General features: G+C 37.6%; 1 protein-coding gene across 1 annotated transcript in view; it reads left to right on the top strand.

Moving 5' to 3' along the window:
* Nucleotides 1-10,838, top strand: part of NUP58 (nucleoporin 58) — a 53,153-nt gene extending 42,315 nt beyond the window's left edge. The window contains exon 16 of the mRNA XM_038573461.1: nucleotides 10,610-10,838. Within this exon, the coding sequence (XP_038429389.1) occupies nucleotides 10,610-10,692 (83 nt within the window). The 3' untranslated portion in view covers nucleotides 10,693-10,838. The remainder of the gene's footprint in view (nucleotides 1-10,609) is intronic.
* The last annotated feature ends 10,769 nt before the right edge of the window (nucleotides 10,839-21,607 follow it).

The raw sequence follows: 21,607 nt of genomic DNA, 5'->3' as shown, positions 1-21,607 counted from the left end.
TTTCCTTTAAAAGATGTTATTGGGATTTTGATTGGGTTTATACAAGTAAAATACATTATGATCTGGGGAGAGTTGACAATATACACAGCATGATGTATGCGTATATTAGGTCTCATTCTTTCAGCAAGGTTTTACAGTGTTTATTTGATATTTGGTTAATTGCTTTTCCTAACAGCATCTTGATTTTATTTCTGAGTGGATTTTTATCCTGCACTTGGTACAAGGTCATTCACATTATTACAGAAGCAGATTAACTGTTCTTTTGTGTTGGTACAGTAAACCTAAGTTAATGTCTTACTAGTCTCAGATAGTGTTTTTTGACTACAAGGGAATTTGAATAGTCCCTTTAGAAATACTGTAATGGGTTTTTTTACATATGAAATATTTGGGTTTGAATGATTTATCACATTTACTTCAGCATCCCCTCCGTGCCTTGTTCCAGTCTCACCGTTTGTAAACCTGACTGCACTGTAGTTTTGGGGGCTTACACCACCAAGTTATTAGAGGATGCGTCCTTAGGACTCTGTAACCCAGGGTCAGTGTCCTGAAAGTCTGAGCTGGAGGGGCTAATTTGTTTATTTAATTTTTAGATTTTATTTATTCATGAGAGACACAGCGAGAGAGAGAGAGAGAGAGAGAGAGAGGCAGAGGGAGAAGCAGGCTCCACGCAGGGAGCCCGACACGGGACTCGATCCCGGTTCTCCAGGACCACAACCTGGGCCAAAGTCGGAGCTAAACCGCTGAGCCACCCGGGCTGCCCTGGAGGGGCTAATTTAAATCTCTTTCACAAAGCCCCCTTTGCCTATGGGGACCTCCATTTATTGAGTGTATAGTCTGTTCTGGGCACCACACTCACAACTTTATATACTTGATGATGTTTAATCTCACTATCATCCTATAAAGCAGAAAACTCCAGTTTCTAGATGAAGAAACTGCAGTTGAACTTTGTTTACTGGAGGTCGTGTGGCTGTCAAGTCATAGAGCTAGGTTTATTTGTGATAACAGGAATAGCACACTGATTTTCATGGCTAGCCTCTCAAAGGCACCAAAGGTAATGATATTGCATGATTTACATGAGGGACATTCCAAGTATACAATAAAGTATAGATGAAGGCAAGGTAAGTACAAAGGGCTATGGGACTTGAAGGTGAATAACCCTATCATGGTGGAAGGAGGAAAAAGCAGGGCTACTATTAGCCACTATTCCCCGCTGCTTCCCTATGAAGAGGCTCAGAGCGGAGCCAGTCATTCCAGCATGAGGGGTGCTCTGCTCATCCTGAAAATGGTAAGGGGGAGTAATTTGGGCTATTGGGATCCTAGGAAGGTAAGTTTAACAAGAAAGCCTTTCCAAGAAGGCTTCCCTGACTCCTGTTCCCCCAGAGAGCACTGCGTGCTCAGATGGCATGAGACTAGATCCTTTTCCTGCCTTAAAGAGCGATGAACCTCATCTGGCCCAAGGAGACCATGAAAATAGGCAAGAAGCTCAGGTGCTAAGAGCACATAGAGGAAGGAGTAGGAATTACTGGAAGAATTGGTCACGGTCCAAGTTGTTTGCCTTTTCCTACTCAATCTAACACACGTTTTCTCTCTATGTAATCTGCCAATTAAGTGCAACAAATACCCAGTTCACAAAGGCTGCCATGCTGAAGAGTAGGCTGTAAGTTTAACTTGCAGAGACCTTTTTTTTTTTTTTTTTTTTAAGATTTTATTTATTCATGAGAGCCCAGAGAGAGAGAGGCAGACACACAGATAGAGGGAAAAGCAGGCTCCATGCAGGGGGCCCAACGTGGGACTCGGGGATCCGGCCCTGGGCTGAAGGTGGCACTAAACCGCTGAGCCACCTAGGCTGCCCAGAGACCTTGTCTTTGTCATCCTCACCCCTCTGAATCCCTTGATAGCAAGTCATTTTAATTCATTTCATTTAATTCAGCAAACATTTGTTACTATTTGCCATATTTCAGTCACTGCTGGGAGTTTAGAGGAATATTACTATGAATAGGGTATTTTCTATGCTCAATAATACCAGCTGACATCCAGTGCTAAGTGGAGGCTATGGTCTACCTTTGAGAGCTTTACACGTATGAACTTATTCCTCAGTCCTCTTGAGATGGATATTATTATTTCCTTTTTACAAATGAGCAAACAGGCACAAAAGAGTTCAATAACTTCTAATGGTCACTAGTAAGTAGATGGGCCAGCATTTTAGGCCAGGCTATTTTTCTAGAGTCTAAGATCCTAATTCTGACTATATGTAAGTAGTATAATACAATTTGAACTTCTTACTAAGTGATAGGATAAAGGTACAAAGAAAATTGTTGAGAGCACAGAGATGTTAACTGGCTTGAGGAAGCCCACCTCCCAAATTATAATAGGTGGTTTTGAGCAATGCATAAATATAAGATTTTATTTATTTACTTGAGAGAGAGCATGAGAGCAGGGTGGTGGTGGTGGGGAAGGCAGCAAAGGGAGGAAGAACCTTGGGGCAGACTCCGTGCCGAGCGTGGAGCCCTACTTAAGGCTGGATCTCCTGACCCTGAGATGACCAGAGGAGAAACCAGGAGTTGGACACTTAACAACTGAGCCAATTCTGGGGCCCCAAATTATGATTTATTTTCAATGAAGTATTAGCAATTTGAATTTAAAGAACCACATTGTTTAATTAAAGATAAATTTTGCATTTGAGCAACATAAAGGAATAAAGGCAACTAATACTTCCCAGAATAAGTTTCTGTTAAATCTCTTTTTATTCTAATACCTACTGTTTTTCTTCATAGCTGCATAGCATGTATGTCCACACTGTGTTTGATAACCTATGTGTTTGGGTGAATATTTAGATTGTTTGTCTCTTTTCCTTTTCCTTTTTTTTTTTTTTCTATATTAGAAATAATTCTAGTAGGATAGGTAAAAATGGTATCCAGTTTTATTGACATTTCCTTAATTATGAGGGGGTTTGAACATTTTTGTGTATTATTAGCCATCTTTAAAAAAAATTATTTGTAAGAGCTCTTTGGATGGAATCACTTTTTGTCGAGATGTCAAGATAATTAATTTTGGAAAAATTAATAATTTTAAACCTTTAGTCTTGGATCCATGTTACTTTTAAAAATGAAAATTATATCATCATCTCTTCATATTGCTTTCAAACTTTCTTTTTTTTTTTTAAAGATTTATTTATTTATTTATGATAGACAGAGAGAGAGAGAGAGAGAGAGGCAGAGACACAGGCAGAGGGAGAAGCAGGATCCATGCACCGGGAGCCCGACGTGGGACTCGATCCCGACACTCCAGGATCGCGCCCTGGGCCAAAGGCAGGCGCTAAACCGCTGAGCCATCTAGGGATCCCTCAAACTTTTTTAATATTTTATATTATTTCTCATATATTGCAAATGTTTTGCAGCTAACCTTTTCACCTGTTTATGGTTATTCTTTTTGCTGTGTAAAAATTTAATTTTACCAAAATTTACTAGTCTTTTTTTAATGACTTCTGGGAATGAGTGAGAGGTCAATGAGAAGACAAAAGAGATTAAGACATTTTAACTTCTACAATTTATAGTCTTTTTTTTACCACTACAACTTCATAATTGTATGAAGTGGTCTTTAGAAGATTCAGCTAGCTGGCTGGTGCCAGGTTGTAATTAGAGGATGGCAGAACTGAAAGGAGACTTCATGCACACCACTTTCCAGAGTGCATTGACAGTAATGGAGTTTTTGAGCATTGCAGTAACACTAAGGTAGGTGATATCATTTATTTCTCTTTAGAGATGAGAGACGAACCTAAGGAATTTGCTCAAAGTCCTAAAGTCCTAAGTGAGGATTCTAAAAACTCAAACTCTAGTATCACAGGTGCTATTCTAATGAAGTCTTTTAGAAATCGATTATCAAATAATGGCACTTCCAGCTCAGTGTCATTTCCAAAGATAATGCCTTCTATATTGTTATATATTGAGAAGGCAGAAGAAAAGTTAAATGTTGTGGCCAATGCATTTTTCTTCTAAAAAATTTTTCTCCTAAATGGACATGAGAACTTAATTGAAGGACATCAACTCTTAACACGAGTGACAAGTTCTATTTTTTTTTCTCTTGCAAACTGTATAGATGCCACTATGAAAACTGAAATAAACTATCTTTTAATTGGACCTTCTAGACTGAGCCCTTGTTTGATGTAATGATTTTATCATATTTTTGAAATAATCTATTAGGTTTCTAAAAACTGCCACTTTTAGATTCCTTATGTAGTGTTGAGCCTATGTGATCTTATTTGTATTTTTTTCCCTAAAACTGTAATTGTGTGTGAGGTGCATGTATCTGTGTCTGTGTGTATACAAATATAATTAAAATCATTTGTATATAAGATGGAAAATATATCATTGAAAGTTATCCCTGTTTTTGATGACATATAAACATTCAAAGATATATTTTAATATATTTTTGTATATCAATATTATGCCCTTCTGACTTAATAGTTTAGTGAATTTCTTACTCTTGAAAACAGAATTTTATTTTTTAATTTTAATAATCCTTATTTTTTATCAAAATCACATTACACAGTTTAAAGAGACAACTGTTTAGATAGCCTTGTTACAAAAGCAGCAGTCTCCCTTTTCTCCATTTGGAAGTGACTAATGAAATTAAGTGACCCCTTAAAGCTTTTAGTCAATTCTGTTTTTAGTCCCACCTTCACCCCTACTTACAAAAAAGTATCAGTAGCTTCCTGCTCAGCTTTCCCCACCATAAGTAAAAGCTTTCTCAGGGCACTTGGGTGGCTCCAGCATCCAACTCTTGATTTCGGCCCAGTCATGACCTCAGGTTGTGAGATTGAGCTGGGGCTCCATGCTGGGCCTGGAGCCTGCTTACAATTTTCCCTCTCCCTTTACCCCTCCCTTCTTCTCTAAAAAAAAAGAAAAAAGAAAAAAAAAAAGAAAATTAGCCTTCTTGATCTGCTAAGTCAGTTCATTTTCCACTCCAGTTCCTAGAATTTCTTTGCTATTAGCTTTTTTCCTATTCTCATTGTCTTTGTGGTTTTAGACTACCTTTTAAAAATGTTGATCCTTTTTGGTAATTTTATTGAAAATTCATTTAATTTTACATTTTGATTTTATTTTGTGGAAATTCTCACTAGTCCTTTAAAAACTATGCCTGGTCATTTGATAATCTCTTATCCTTACTTAAACTTTCTTTTCTTTATGCATTTAATATACTCATTTTATATTTGTCATTGACAAGTCCAATATCTAAAGTCAATAGAATCTGATTTTTTTTCTGTTGATTTGTTCAACATGACTTGTCTTTCTCCTTGTGTGTTTTATAATTTTTATCCTTTTTTTTTTAATTTTTATTTATTTATGATAGTCACAGAGAGAGAGAGAGAGGCAGAGACACAGGCAGAGGGAGAAGCAGGCTCCATGCACCGGGAGCCCGATGTGGGATTTGATCCCGGGTCTCCAGGATCGCGCCCTGGGCCAGAGGCAGGCGCCAAACCGCTGCGCCACCCAGGGATCCCATAATTTTTATCCTTGATAGGAACTTATCTTTGGGAATTATGTGTTCCTCCAAAGAGGATTTGCATTTGCTTCTGTTAGGCACCTGACCCAGGTCCACTTCAAAATAACATCTCACTCAGGATTTTTTAGGTGACATATATAGTGTAAATTGAAACCATAGTCCCTTCTGAGAGTCAGCTCTAAGTAATGAATTCTCAGCAGAATTTTCTTTCATTTCAGAGAGCCAAGGCTACAACAGGCAAATTTATTTATCAGACACTTTCTTATTATTTATATAGTAGTATGTTGACAAGGGGTTGGCAAACTATAGCCTGTGGGCCAAATCAAGCTCACTTCCTGTTTTTGTACATTTATTTTAAAAAAAGCAACCATAGCCATTTGTTTACTTATTGTCTATGGCTGCTTCTGGTATGCAATAGCAGAATTAACTCATTGGGACAGAGGCTAAAAAAAGCCTAAAATAATCACTGTCTTCTGGTCCATTAGATAAAAAGGATGGCTCCTAGTATGGACATTTGGTGTCCCTGTTCTACAGATGTGTTTGTGTTGAGGGGGGAGGGGTTCCTCTTACTCCTTAATTTGCATGGCTCATATTAATTTGGATATAGGCAAAACTGCTTAATTAAGAGACCTCAAAATGCAGTGGCTTGAACAAGATAGCTTATTTCTCTTTCATATGGTCCAAGTAGCAGTCCAGGGTGATTTGGCTGCTCAGCAGACTCAGAGGTCCAGACTCCTAATAGTGTTGTTTGCTATTTGGACAGTAATGTTCTTGTCTACACAATGGAATATATTTGCATTCCAGCTCATGAGAAGAGGGAAAATGTGGCGAGAACACCTCTTTTCCTTTTAAGAGTGTGATCTGGAAGTTGCACATGTCACTTCTGCTCACATCACAGTGGCCAGAATGAGGCCACATAGCTACAAGTGAGGCTGGGATATGTCTTTTTCTTTTTTTTTTTTAAGATTTAAGAGGACTTGCAGTCTGTTTTTTGTTTTGTTTTGTTTTTTTAAGATTTTATTTTTTATTCATGAGAGACAGAGAGAGAGGCAGAGACACAGGCAGAGGGAGAAGCAGGCTCCATGCAGGGAGCCTGATGTGGGGCTTGATCCCGGGTCTCCAGGATCATGCCCATTGGTAAAGAAGAAGGGGACAATGTTTTCTGGGGGAAAACTGTTAGACTGCACGGGGTCCTGGGCCTTGGCCTATCTCCTGAACAGCTGCTAAAACCTTTAGATCATTGGTAGCTGCCAGACTCTGTGCTTCTCCTTCCTCAAACTTTCACTTCAATTGTTTGACTTCTAAGACTTTGCCTTTCCTAGCTAGTTCAGCTATGAGTCTACAAGGTGTTTTTAGGGGCACCTGGTGGGCTCAGTCAGTAGAGCATGAAACTCTTTATCTTGGGTGTTGTGAGTTCAAGCTCTACATTAAGCATATAGCCTACTTTTAAAAAAAGTGTTAAAAAATTCTACCCATCATTTTCAGTTGTTTTGTAGTGGGAGTATATTTTAGGAGATCTAATCCAAATATAGTTCCTTTTTTTTTTTTTTTAAGATTTATTCACTTATTTGAGAGAGAGAGAGCATGAACGGGAGAGGCACAGGGAGAGGGAGAAAGAATCTCAAGCAGGCATGGCACAGAGCATAGAGCCCCATGTGTAGGGCTTGATCTCACAACCCTGAGATCACGACCTGAGCCAAAACTAAGAGTCAAACACTTAGCCAACTGCGCTACCTAGGCACTCCCAAATAGAGTTCTAAAGAGAGGCCCTTTACTTAATTGTTACAGGTACATATTCTATTGAATCTATCTTATTCCTGATATGGATGTAAGCTGACCTACATTGCATCTATCCCAGCAGTGATTTTACTTTTTTGTCTATGATCTAGTTTGTATTATCCTTTCTTCAAAATAACTATTCTTGACTAGCTTTTACTTTAACTCTGTTTCTGGTGTTGCTCTTTATTTTGACCTTTTTTTTTTTTTTTTTAAAGATTGATTGATTGATTCAGAGAAAAAGCATGAGCAGGGGGAGGGGTAAAGGGAGACAGAGAAAAGCAGACTTCCCACTGACCATGGAGCCCAACACGGGACCAATTCCACAACCTTGAGATCATGACCTGAGCTGAAATCAAGAGTTCAACACTCAACTGACTGAGTCACCCAGGCACCCTATTTTGACCTTCTGTAACTTTATGTTCAGAGGGTGCAAACTAGAGACATGTAACTTGATCTGTTTGGTCCACAGAATGTTTGCTGACTTTTAAAAATCAGACTTTACATGAAATCCCACATCTCTTTCTTGTAAACAGACTGTGGACAGATTTGGCAGCAGTGACTGGCCACCCCACCTACTCAGGGAGCTGCACCTTTCAGAGCTGTCATTGACCTTCCAATTTACCCCAGTCTCCCTGCTCCCTGCTATCTCCTGCATTCACATCACTTGTTGAATCACCTGCTGTACCAATATAATCATTTGCTCTGTTGTACACTGGCTTTGTCCACTCTTCTGTCTCCTTTAACTATCATAGGAGTCTTCTCTACATTCTCCTTCACTAGTGCCATGACTGGTGGGGAAATTAACTCACAGAGATCCATGCCCCAGCCTTCCCTATTCAGAGAGATGTGAGAGTGATGATGGTTAGCCTTTTCTCAAATAATCCTTAGGAAGGAAAATGTATTCACCACCTGGCAAATTTCTCAGAGCTGTGGAAAGCCCCAGGCCATCCATCATCACTGAATGCAGTGAATCCAAAACTGGAGCTCTGCAGTGCAGGGCAGCTGACAGCACGGGGCAGGGGAAATGATTTTCCTTCTGCCGGAGGAGAGCTAGTTAGATATTTCATGTACTATTATTCAAGGCACAGTGTGTTTCCTGGCCTGTGAGAATTGTTTTTTGTCTTTTACTATTTTGTAGGTAATTAATAACAAAGAATAATTCTTTCTAATCATTGTTTACATTTTCTATGTAGCTGAACAAAAGATTGGTCTGAAGAAAAGTTCTTTTAAATAATAGGCAAAATCAATAACGTGCTGAGCATTATTCCTTTTGGTTTCCAAAAGAATTCCTCTCATACACTGTTTTATTTGTATTTGATTTAGAATTAGTGATTCTCTATTTTTTTTAACCATATGCTTCCTGATAGTAACAAACACATTTAGTGAACACCTATGGTAAGCCAAGCAGGAGTATGTGGAAAGTCATCCTGCCTTCATTCAGAATTAGTACTTCAATCTGCTCTGTATAAAATGGTAGCCACTCACCATATGTGAGTACTGAGCACTTGAAATATGGCTAGTGTGATTGAAAAATTGTGAAAAATTGAATTTAAAAATTTCATTTGGGGAGCACCTGAGTTTGAACAGTCAGTTAAGCCTTGGATTCTTGGTTTTGGCTCAGGTTGTGATCTGAGGGCCATGAGATCTTGCCCAGTGTCAGGCTCCATCAGCTTGAGATTCTTTCTCCTTCTCCCTCTGGCCCTCCTGTTTGTGTTCTCTCTCTCTCTAAAAAATAAATTAAGTAAATATTTTTTAAAAATTTCATTTGAATCAATTTAAATTTGAAATGGACATTTAATTTAAATATTGGGCAACATTATAAGTGTGTTTGGAGCAACCTGGATACACGAGTCTACTTTTTGATTGTAAATTTTATTTAATCTACATGCAGATCAAGTAGTTCCAAGCAAATTTAGCACTTGAGAAGCTTTTAGTTGTAAAATCAACACTGGATTTTGAAGTCTTGGCATGAAAAAAGAATAAAATACTTCATTAAAATTTTTATGTCAACTTCATGTTGAGATGATAATATATTGGGTTAAATAAAACATTAATTTCATGTGTTTGTCTTACTTGTTTTAATGGAGCTCCTAAGTTTTAATTTAATTTAATTTAAATTTTAAATTATATATGTGACTTGACTTGCATTATATTTCTTGGACAGTACTGCTTGAGATAGTACTCATCATGGTCCTGGGACCACAAATGGCTTATCATAGACCTAAAAAGAGAAATAAATTGCAAAATTTTAATGTGTTTCTTTAAAAAAAATCTATGTCTATTGCTATAAGGCCTCCCAACTGCCACCTGTTTCATTGTCTGTACCTTTGAAAGTGATCGGAATTCTTTTTTTTTTTTTTTTAAGATTTTATTTATTCATGAAAGACATACACAGAGAGGCAGAGATGCAGGCAGAGGGAGAATCAGGCTCCCTGAGGGGAGTATGATGTGGGACTCGATCCCAGGAACCAGGGATAATGACCTGAGTCAAAGGCAGACACTCAACCACTGAGCAACCTAGGCATCCCAGTAATTGGAATTCTTAGTTACCTCCTCAAAATGCAAATAGGGTTATGTAAACCCCATACACTTTGGTGCATGTGTGCCAAAAGACTAACTCAAACACGTTAGTCTAACACACATGGTTCCTCACACTCGGGCGTCTACTTTACCAGCACTCTACTGGGGCTCTCACATACCAAGGCCATTCCAGGACACTATGTTCTTTCATACCACTTTGCATTTGCATCCTGTACTTCCTTTGGAATAAATGGCCTCTTAATGCTATCTTTCCTCATCCGTCCCCATATCCTCCAGCAAAATTAATATGCACCTCTTCACTCTGGTTGGACTTTGGACCTTATGATACAGGCTTACCACATTATATTTTTGTTGCTCAAGAATATATTTGTCTCCCACATTAGATTATGTAATTCCAGAACAAGAGCCCTGTTTTATTTTGGTTTGTTTTTGTACCTTCATTTGATCGGACTCCATAAATATTTATGAATTGAGTGATTACTGCCATAGGAAAATGGTTAAGTCAGTGACCCACTGCTGATCTTTCTCTGTATAGGTGTTGGAACCATGCTGCCAGGGTTAGAATCTCTGCTCTACCACTTAGTAGGTATATGATCGTGGCCAAGTTATTTCCTGTCTTTTAAGTATCCCATTAATGAAATAGAGACAATAATACCTATCTTATAGGTTGACTGTAAGGATTAAGATGATCTAACACACATAAGATGCTTCAGTGTGAAGCGTGCAATAAATATTAACAATTTTAAGTGTCACAATACAGTCTAAACTATTTTTCTTTTTCTCTCAGGCAACAAATCACAGGTTTTAACTGGATTTCGAAAACCCAGTGTTACAGAAACCAATGAAGTAGGAAGAAAAATCCAGTTCTGAGCAGTCTTTGAATCGACAAATATCTACTTTGCAAGGAACTTCTGATTATTATTCTATGAGTCTCACTATTTAAGAATAGAACTATAAGGCTTAGGGTGAGTGTGGTCAAGATGTTTTGAATTCAGTAAAGAAAACTTGCCCTTTGATGTTTAAGGATGATCTAATGGATCATATACCAGCTACTGAGAATGTTTTTAAAAACTAGGAAGTTGGCCACTAATTCAGTGTATATAAGGAACTGTGGAAAATTTACAGAAGGAGCTGACCAAGTATAGTGAATTAAATATTTATCAACTTTAATTATGCAACTCATTTTTTTAAAAAAACAGCTTTACTGAAATATAATTTATATACCATACAATTCACCCATTTGAAGAATACATTCAATGGTTTTTAGTGTATTCACAAAGTTATGCAATACAACAATTTAATTTTTGAATATTTTTGACCCCTCAAAAGGAAACCCCTTACATATGAGAACTCACTCCTTCTTCCTCCTCACCTTCCTTCCGCCCCAAGTCCTAGGGAAACTTTAATTTCCTTCCTGTATATGTGTATGTATATATACACACTTGCCTATTCTGGACATTTCATGTAAATGTGACTGGGATCTTTCACTTAGCATAATGTGTTCAAGGATCAACTGTATTGTCGGATATATCAGTACTTCATTCCTTTTTTACTGCTGAACAGTATTCTTTTGCATGGATATAACACATTTTGCTTATTCACTCATTAATTAATGGAATTTGAGTTGTTTCCACTATTTGGCTATTATGAATAATGCTACTATGAACATTTATGTACAGGTTTTTGTGTGGATGTATGTTTTCAATTCTCATGGACATGTACCTAGGAAAGGAATTGGTGGGTCACATGGTGATGCTAACATTTTGAGGTATTACCAAACTTTTCCAAACATTTTACATTCTCACCAGCAATATATGAAGGTTTCAATTTCTTTATATCCAGTTATTGTCTTGAAAAAATTATAGCCATCCTGGTGGGTGTGAAGTAGTTATCTCATTGTGGGTTTTATTTTTTGAAAAATATTTTATTTATTTATTTATTTGACAGAGAGAGAGCACAAGCAGGGGGAACAGGCAGGCAGAGGGAGAGGGAAAGGCAGGCTCCCTGATGAGCAGGGAGCCTGATGCAGGACTCAATCCCAGGACCCTAGGATCATGACCTGAGCCAAAGGCAGACACTTAATCAACTGAGCCACCCAGGCACCTCTCATTGTGGGTTTGATTTGAATTTCCCTAATGACAGATAACACTGACCATCTTTTCATATACTTATTGGCCATTTGTATATTATGCACTTCATTCTTTTTTTTTTTTAAGATTTTATTTAGTTATTCATGAGAGACATGGAAAGAGAGAGACAGAAAGGCAGAGACACAGGCAGAGGGAGAAGCAGGCTCCATGCAGGGAGCCCGACATGGGACTTGATCCCGGGTCTCCTGAATCAGGCCCTGGGCCGAAGGCAGGTGCTAAACCACTGAACCACCTGGGCTGCCCTATGCACTTCATTCTTATGAAGCATACACCGTTCCCATGTTCATTCTATTAACAAATATTTGTTGAGCAACTATTATGTGCTGGACACCTTTCTAAATGTCAGAATAGGTAAATGAATACATCAAACAAAATATCCAGCCCTCGTGGAACATATATATTCTAGTTGGAAGATACAGACTATGTAAATAATAATAAGGTAAATATGTAGAATGTGAGGTGGTGATAAGTACATGGAAGAAATAAAGAGGGAAAGAGAGATAGTTCTGGGGGTAAGGCTTATGATGCTAGATGAAGTAGCTGCAGAAGGCCTCACCTAGAAGATGGGGTCTAAGTAAACCTAAGAGATGATGGTTGGGGGCCATGCGGAGACATGGGCAAAAACAGGCTGGGGAAAAAGCATGAATGTATCAAAGGCAGGAGGGTTCAGTGGCTCACTCAAAGAGCATCGGTATGGCAGGGATGAAGAGAGGGAGGAGAGTAGAAACCTATGGGAAAATCAGAGGTAAAAAGCCATCAGATTGTGTAGGGCTCTGTAGGCCGTGATACTGGCTTTGGCTGTCAGTCTGAGTGAGATGGTAAGTCTTTGGAGGATTTGTACAGAGGAGTATATGATCTGATCTCTATCTTTTTTTAAATATTGATTTTATAATATTTAGAGAACACTGATAAAATCAGAAATGTTTAATAGTTATACTTTTGGTCTTGGGAAAAAATAACACTGAAGTTTATTTGACTTAAATTTAAAAAGAACATAAAGCTTGGAAGCATAAAATTTGGCTGTGAGATATAGCTGCATGTCATAAAGCATGAAATATGTAAAACATTTAGCAATTTACAGGAAGAAGATAAATTTGAGAGATTTCCTTATTTATCAGAAAACTTTAGTAAGTTCAAGGATCAATAGTTTTTTTAATTGAGATATAGTTCACATATTAATTTTTGGTGTACAATGTAATGATTTAGTAGCAGTATATGTTGTGAATTGATCACCACAGTAAATGTAGTTAGCATCCATCACTACATATAGTTACAACTTTTTTCTTGTGATGAGAACCTTAAAGATCTATCCTTACCAATTTTCACATTAATGTTGCACATTACATTTCCATGACTCATTTATTTTATAACTGAAAGTCTGTGCTTTTTGATCAACTACACTAATTTTGTCTACCCTCCCACACCCACTTTTGGGAAAAACTACTCTGTTCTCTGTATCCATCAGGTTTTGTTTGTTCATTTAAAAAATTTCATGTAGAAAATAGCATTTGCCTTTCTCTGACTTAATTTCACTTAGCATAATGCCCTCAACTTACATCCATATTATCACAAATGGCAAAATTTGCTTCTTTCTTTGTGGATGAATAACATTCGATTACAAACATATACACATTTTCTTCTTCATTGATGGACACTAAAGTTGCTTTCATCTCTTGGCTATTGTAAATAATGCTGCAATGAACATGGGTTGTCGCATATCATTTCAAATTACTGTTTTCATTTCCTTTGGATAAATACCCAAGTGGGATTGCCAGGTCATCTGGTATTTCTATATTTAATTTCTTAAAAATCTCAAAAATTTCCATAGTGGCTGCATCAATTTATATTCCCACCAACAGTGCATAAGAGTTCCTTTCTCTCCACATCCTCACCAACACTTGTTATTTCTTGTCTTTTTGATACTAGCCATTCTAACAGGTATAAGTTAATATCTCCTTGTGGTTTTGATTTTCATTTCCCTGATGGTGAGTGACCTTGAACACATTTTCATATACCTGTTGGTCATCTCCTTGTCTTCTCTGAAAAATATCTATTCAGATTCTCTGCCCGTTTTTAAGTTGATTTGTTTGCTTGCTATTGAGTAGTATGATCTTTTTAAAATACATTTTGGATATTAATCCCTTAACAGATATATGATTTGCAAATATTTTCTCTCAATCAGTAGATTACCTTTTCACTTTGTTAGTGGGTTTCTTTGTTGTGCAGAAGCTTTTTGGTTTGAGGTAGTCTCACCTGTTTATTTTTTATTTTTTTGCTTTTTGCTGCCTTTGCCTTTGCATGTTGAATTCAAAACAATTCATCACCAAGACCAACGTCAAGGAGCTTGCTACCTGTGCTTCATTCTAGGAGTTTTATGTTTTCAGGTCTTACATTTCAATGTTTAATCCACTTTGATTTAATTTTTGTGTGTGATATAAGATAGTGATCTAATTTTGTTTTTTTGCACGTGGTTGTCCAGTTTTCCCAATACCATTTAATGAAGAGACCATCCTTTCCCTATTGTATATTTTTGGCTTTTTTGTCATATATTAATTCATCATATATGTATAGGTTTATTTCGTTTCTGTTCCATTGAGCTATGTATCTATTCTATGCCAATATTATACTGTTTTGATTACTATAGCTTGGTAATAGAGTTTGAAATCAGGAATCATGATGCCTTCAGCTTTGTTCTTGTTTCTCAAGGTAACTTTGGCTATTCAGGATCTTCTGTGGTTCCATACAAATTTTAGAATTGTTTTTTCTATTTCTATGAAAAATGCCATTGAAGTTTTGATAGAGATTGCATTGAATCTATAGATAGCTTTGGGAAATATGGACATTTTAACAATATTAATTCTTGCAATTCATGAGTGTGAAATATCTTTCTTTGACCTCCATCTTAACAGGATGTTTAGAGATGCATTTGTGCATGCATCCTTGGGTGAGAGGGTATTAGTTGTCACAGTGACTGGGGACCAGAGGGACTAAACATTGCAATGCACTAAATGTCAATAGGAGCAGTGCTAGAAAACACTGGTGCAAAGAAACAGGAGGTTAGTGGAGAGACTATTCCTGCAATATAATTAAGTAATGAGGGTGACTTAAATCAGGCTGAGGCAGTGTGAGTGATAAGCTCGATGATTTCGAATGTATTTTGAAGTTGGAGTTGACAGGACTTGCTGACAGATGGAATATGAGGTAAAATTAAGAGAAGAATCGAAGGTGACTTCAAGGATTTTGGAAAAAGTGAAGTTAGCTTTCACTGGGAGGGTCCGACTGAGGAGGAGGAGGGGAAGGGGAGCTGAATTATGGGTACAGCCAGATATTTTAAGTTTGAGATGCCTTCAGACATACAAGTGGACACGGTAAGTAGGCAGTTGGTAAGTCTGCATTTAAAAAGAATCTTGAGGGGTGATATAAATTTTGGAAGTTTTTTCTTTAAAAGATTTATTTATTTTAGAGAGATAAAGAGCATGAAATATGAGCCGGGTTTGGGGTAGAGAGAGAAGGGGATAAGCAGACTCCCCTCTGAGCAGAGGACCCAATGTGGAGCTGGTTCCCAGGACCCTGAGATCATGACCTGAGCTAAAACCAAGAGTCAGATGCTTAGCCAACTTAACCACCAGGTGCCCCTAAATTTTGGGATTTTACTAGGCCAGGTGATTAACAAAAGAGTGAGTTAGAAAGGGGACAAGCTATGGGCTTTCCAACATAAAAAAGTCAGAGTAATGAGCAGGAACCAGTCAAGGAGACTAGAAAAAAATGCCTGGTGAGGTAGAAGGAAAAAGGAGTTAGCTGTCAAGTAAGAGGCAATCTCTGGTCACCTTTAGCAGCACAGTTGGGTGCAGTGGTGAGGAGGAAGACCTGCCTGAGGTGGGGTCAAAGGGAAGTGGGAGATTCCTATTCTGGTTACTATGTTCTTTCCCCTGATAGCACATTCCTCATGCTGACTACACATATAAACTCTGTACAGAACACAAAAACACTACACAAGGATGTTGAAAAATATGCAACAGAAGGCAGATTGTTGAACAGAGGCCAGTTTCCTTTTTTTTCCCCTCAATGTTTTGCCTCCAGGGGCAGGCCATAGTAGCATATCAGTGCATTTTAGGAAGCTGACATTCCAGGCAAAACTCCCCAGTCTTTCTGGCCAGAGGATTCATGTAAAGGAGCCCCATGAACTGGAAAGAGTATGTGTGTAGTCTGTTGAGGGGTGGTGGTGGTGGAGGGTTGGACAGATCTGAGAAGGAAAAAAGTAGAGAAGGAGATTCCTTAACTCTGTATATGAACCTGCATAAGTCTCAGATCAACCCTGAACCACACGTGTGCAGGGCAGACCCAAGTCAGGGTTCCAAACACTTAGATAACAGAACTCAGACTGAAATCACTGAAGGCAAAATGGAGCTATGGTCTGAGGTTAACCAGTACAGAAATAAAGTAAAAAATAAAAACATCAACATTCTCTAGAGCATTAGAACAGAACTCAGAAGCTGTATGCATTAATATTGACACTGTCCAAGACACAATACAAAATTACATGACATTCAAAGAACCAAGAAAATGTGACTCATTCCTAATGGAAGAGACAATACTGAGATGCTTCACAGAGTAAAAGAAAATTCACTTGAGATGATTAAAAGATAAGAAACCTCAATAGAGAAACAAAAACTATAATGAAAAACCAAATGAAAATTTATAACTAAAAAATACATTTGAAGTAAAAAATTCACTGTTGAAATTAACAATAAAATAAAATGATAAAGGAAAGACAGTGAACTCAGAGATCAATAAAAATGATCAAATGTGAAGAACAGAGAAAAACAATTAAAAAAAAAAGATGAACAGAGCTTAGGAACATGTGGCACTATCTTAAAAAAATTTAATATATGTCTTGTCTGGGACAAGAGTCCCAGAAGGAGAGAAGATAAATGGTAGAGTAGAGATAACATTTAAAGAAATAATAGGAACTTTCTAACTTTGATGAAAAGCATACATTCATAGACTCAAAAGGCTCACCAAACTCCAAGCAGAACAAGTTAAAATATGCTATGCCTAGGTATATCATAATTAAACTGCATATGATTAAGGATAAAGAAAGGTTTAAAGTAACTACAGAAGAATGACAGTTTAAATAATCATGAATTTCTCATCAGAAACCAAGGATGCCAACATTCACTGGAAGAACAGCCTTAAACAGTCTAAAGAAAATATATGGAGATGTAATACTTATAATAACTGTAACACAAAGTGCATTGTGGGGAGAATAACAGGATCTCTATAGTTGCAAGATTTCTACAATTAATAGATTTGAAAGTTTAAGTATGTAAATTGTAATCCCTAGAGCAACCACCACAACCAACAACAAAAATACAGAGATATAACCAAAATGTCAATAGATGAATTAAAATAGAATGCTAAATATGCTCAAATATTTAAGAGAAGTTACACAAGGGGAACAGAACAAAGCTTATGGGATTGAAGAAAATATTAATTTGGTTGTGCACAAGTGAATACATATGCCCAGCTTTTTCAAATTGTGCACTTTAAGTATATGTGATTTATAGTACACCAATTTTACTTCAAAAAAGTAAAAGAGTATAGGAAGAGAGAGACTCAGACATTCAGAATTTCAGCAAGTAAAGGCAACACTTTGGAGGAGACTGTTGAAAAGCAGGGTAAGAATTCAAGGGAAAATTAGAATCAAGAATTCTCTAAGATGTCAGAAATAATGGTATGTAGGTATGCTGACAGAAAACCCAATGGACAGGGAAAAATTGGTGATGCCAGGGATAGAGGAGAGAATGCTGGAATGAGGTCCTTAGTTAAGTGAGGGGAGATGGGACCTGTCTCAAGAGCAGATGATCCATTATAACTCAAACGAATGCAGAGCTAAGGGGAGTAGATGTAGAATGGGGTGTCATGGTAGAACTTGTGAAAGCTGAGTGTGCTGATGCAGGTAAGGTGGAGAGGTTTGAGAAGAAAGAAGATATAAAATATTTACCCTGTGATAGAAAGTGAATAAATTAGATTGCAAGACAATACTTACTGAGTACCCTTTTGAAGTTGGCATTCAACAAGCCCAGTCTGGAAAGTTGGGCATTTTTCTTTTCCACATTCAGATAGTCAAATTTTGATGTGTAGAACGCAGAGACTTGGATTGAATCAGGTAAAATGAAGCTGGGGAATCATAAGGCATTTAGGATTATAGAATTCCAATTGTGTAAAGAGGGAAATTATGCAATGAAATAATTGTAGAGTCAGTAGGTTTTTAGCTCCTATGGTGATGAAAAAATTATCATAGATGATGTTCAAAAAAATGTGCTGGAAAATAGCTGGTAGGAAAATGTGATGATTGAAATTAAAGTTGTAGAGTAGCTTTCCAGTTACTGGTATTGACAGTCTAGAGCTGTGCTTTCAAATAGGCTTGGCTGGCTATTTAAATTTAAAATAACTAAAAGTAAACAAAGTTAAAAATTCAATTCTTCAGTCATGCTAGCCCCATTTGAAAAGCCACATGAGACAGAGGACCACCATATTAAACTGTACAGATACAGAAATTTCTGTCATCACAGACAGATGTACTGGGTGGTGCTGGGCTTGTGACCATGAGGATGAATGCTAATTAATGTTGGTGAAGATAAACATCACTGGAGGAAAGGAAGTTAAGGAACCCTGAGGCTAGCGTACTGGATAGATCATCTACATGGACATTGGAGTCACTAAGAATCACAGCAGGAGTAGCACTGGAGAGAGTAGGGAATCAGGAGCTAAAGTCTTCAAAGAAAGGTAAAGAGGAATGATCTAAGGTAGCCAGTGGTATAGTCAAACGGCCTGAGTTTTGAAGTTCAGGGATTTTTTGGAGAAGGAGAGAGAATGGCCTGGAAACAGCAATGAAGAAAGGACACTTTCACCATCTCCTGGCCAGGTGTATGGGGGATGTGAGAGAAGGCAGCAACCCTACATGAAGGCTGCTGGGAAGAAGTATCCCCAGGAGAGAGATGAATATTCCTGACAGGAATATTCAGAGTTTGAGGCCATAAGGGATTTTGCTGATGATTGACCTAGCCTTGCAGACGACATGGGATCTAAGAATTGAGGAAAGGAGGGTGATGAGATTGCAACTTTATGCAAAGTTATATAGAGTTTGAATGTGGGAATTGAGAGGTAAATGGGAAATCCTAGGATTGTGTGGATCCTAGGGCATTATAAACCTAGTTCTGATGGTGTCAAAGCTGTGGGGTTGAGTGTTAGATGAACTGGGAATCTTGCCTGGAGCATGCAGAGTTCCAGTGCCCCTCTTAGGGACTGTTAGTGGAGATTTGGGGCCTGGGGCAAAGCTGTTCTTACTCTGAGCATATGGTACACACTCTTGACTCTTGTACAGGGCAACTTGGACCAAACCCACAGGGTTTTTTCATTTCAAAAGTGCATTATATGCTATCTGATACATATTAAAAAAGGAAGTATGAGTTATGTGGGATAACAAGATAAGGCATAATATAACAAGCACATAATAAAACAAATAAGTATATTAATATAGATATACATTATGAGTAGTAATGATAAACCCTCATGAAATCATCCAATTTATTTTTATTTTTATTTTTTTTTTTTTAAGATTTTATTTATTTATTCATGATAGTCACAGAGAGAGAGAGAGAGAGGCAGAGACACAGGCAGAGGGAGAAGCAGGCTCCATGCACCGGGAGCCCGATGTGGGATTCGATCCCGGGTCTCCGGGATCGGCCCTGGGCCAAAGGCAGGCGCCAAACCACTGCGCCACCCAGGGATCCCAAATCATCCAATTTAGAATCAGAACATGATCAATAATGAAGTTACCTATGTGTTCTTCTTACCCAATCCCATCTTCCTGGCTCCCTGTAGAAGTAACTACTACTCTAAATTTTCTAAAATTTCTAAATTTTCCCTTGATGTTTTAAAAATAGTTTTTTTATCACGTATGTACATTTCCCTAAGCATTGTATTTTGCTTGTTTTGAATATTACAAAAATGGTATTTATATGTAGTCTGCAAACTGCTTATTTTCACTTAACATATTTCCAAGATTTATCCGTGTTGTATCTAGGTGTATCTAGGCTCATGAATGTTCCCGACTACACAAACACTCATTGTGTAAAATTAAATATCCCTTCTCCTGAGAGTGGGCACTTTCTACATTGTTTTCTACTATGAACAAATGGTTGTGATGTGTACTTCTGCATGTGTTTCCTGACACACCAAATAAGAAGTCCTCTAAGGCAGTGTTTTTCAAAAAGTGGGTTACAATTCATTAGTAAGTCATGAAAACAAATTTTTAGAATGCCACCAGCATCTACAGATTTCAACCAGAGGTGCGATATATCTTTTAGGGGTTCCCAGAATGGTGAATAGGGGAAAAGAGGAGGGACTTTGTACAAGTTCCCCGGCCTTTGTTAAAAACATGGAGTTGCTCCTTTGGCTGCATACATGGGAATCCATGAGAACGTTTATATTGTAGACATGAAGGGGATAGAGCTTATTCTAAAAGGAAGGCCCTGCAAATGTTATTGTGACAAACCTGGAAAGAATCTAGAATGTCAAATACCACACTCTGAAATTATTGGATCAAAGAAGATACTTGCCAAAACTAATGTGATGTGTGCATATTATAAGCACTCTAATGAACTGAGGGAGTTTACTGAAATGTGAAGAAAAATGCTCAGACAAAAATGGAAGTCAACAGAAAAAAGCGTGGGGTTTAACTGGGACACCAGCTTGATCTATGTAAAAATAATGCTTTTATGAAGGCCCAAGGTCAGAGGTTTAAACTGCTGGGACTGATTATATAAACTCATGGCAGGGGCACCGGGGTGGCTCAGTGGTTGAGTGTCTGCCTCTGGTTCAGGTCGTGATCCCGGGTCCTGGGATCGAGTCCTGCATTGGGCTCCCCAGAGGGAGCCTGCTTCTCCTTCTGCCTATGTCTCTGCCACTCTCTCTGTGTCTCTCATGAATAAATGAATAAAATCTTAAAAAAATAAATTCATGACAGGATTAGTATAAAAGAAATGAAGACTTTTGTATGAAAAAATAGAAAATATCAGTATATTAGGTAGAGCAATTATTGCTTTCTTACACTATTTTCACTTGTGTTGTTATACTGGTTTGGGATATAAAATACATGATTGCAGCTCACAGTCACAGATTTAAAGTCATTCTTCTATAGAGTATTTGAGTATGCAAATATTCAAATAGTCTTTCACATGAGTTGTTTAAATTTACATTCCTACCAGCAGTTTGTGACTATCTTTTTCTGAGTCCTCATTAGCAATAATAATGAGAAATTCCTTAATTTTTGCCAATCTAATTAGTATTAAATGGTATCTCCTGGTGGTTTTAGAATTTAATTACTAACTGACTAATAGGGTTGAGAATATTTTCATGTATATGGACCATTCATATTTTTCTTTCCAATTAAATATCAGTGATATCTTTTGCCCCTTGTTTTTCTATTGGGTTATCATTTTCTTATTAACCCATAATTCTAGCTGTCCATCCTTTAAAGTGAGTACTATCATCACCTTCATTTTACTGATGAGGAAACTGGCAGGAATTAAGTAATTTGTCAGATCACACAGCTAGTCGGTACCCGAGTA

Source organism: Canis lupus, chromosome 25 (genome assembly GCF_011100685.1).
Source record: "Canis lupus familiaris isolate Mischka breed German Shepherd chromosome 25, alternate assembly UU_Cfam_GSD_1.0, whole genome shotgun sequence".
NCBI classification, from domain to species: Eukaryota; Metazoa; Chordata; class Mammalia; order Carnivora; family Canidae; genus Canis; species Canis lupus.
The sequence above is the reverse complement of the archived record's forward strand: the minus strand, read 5'-3'. Positions and strand labels throughout refer to the sequence as shown.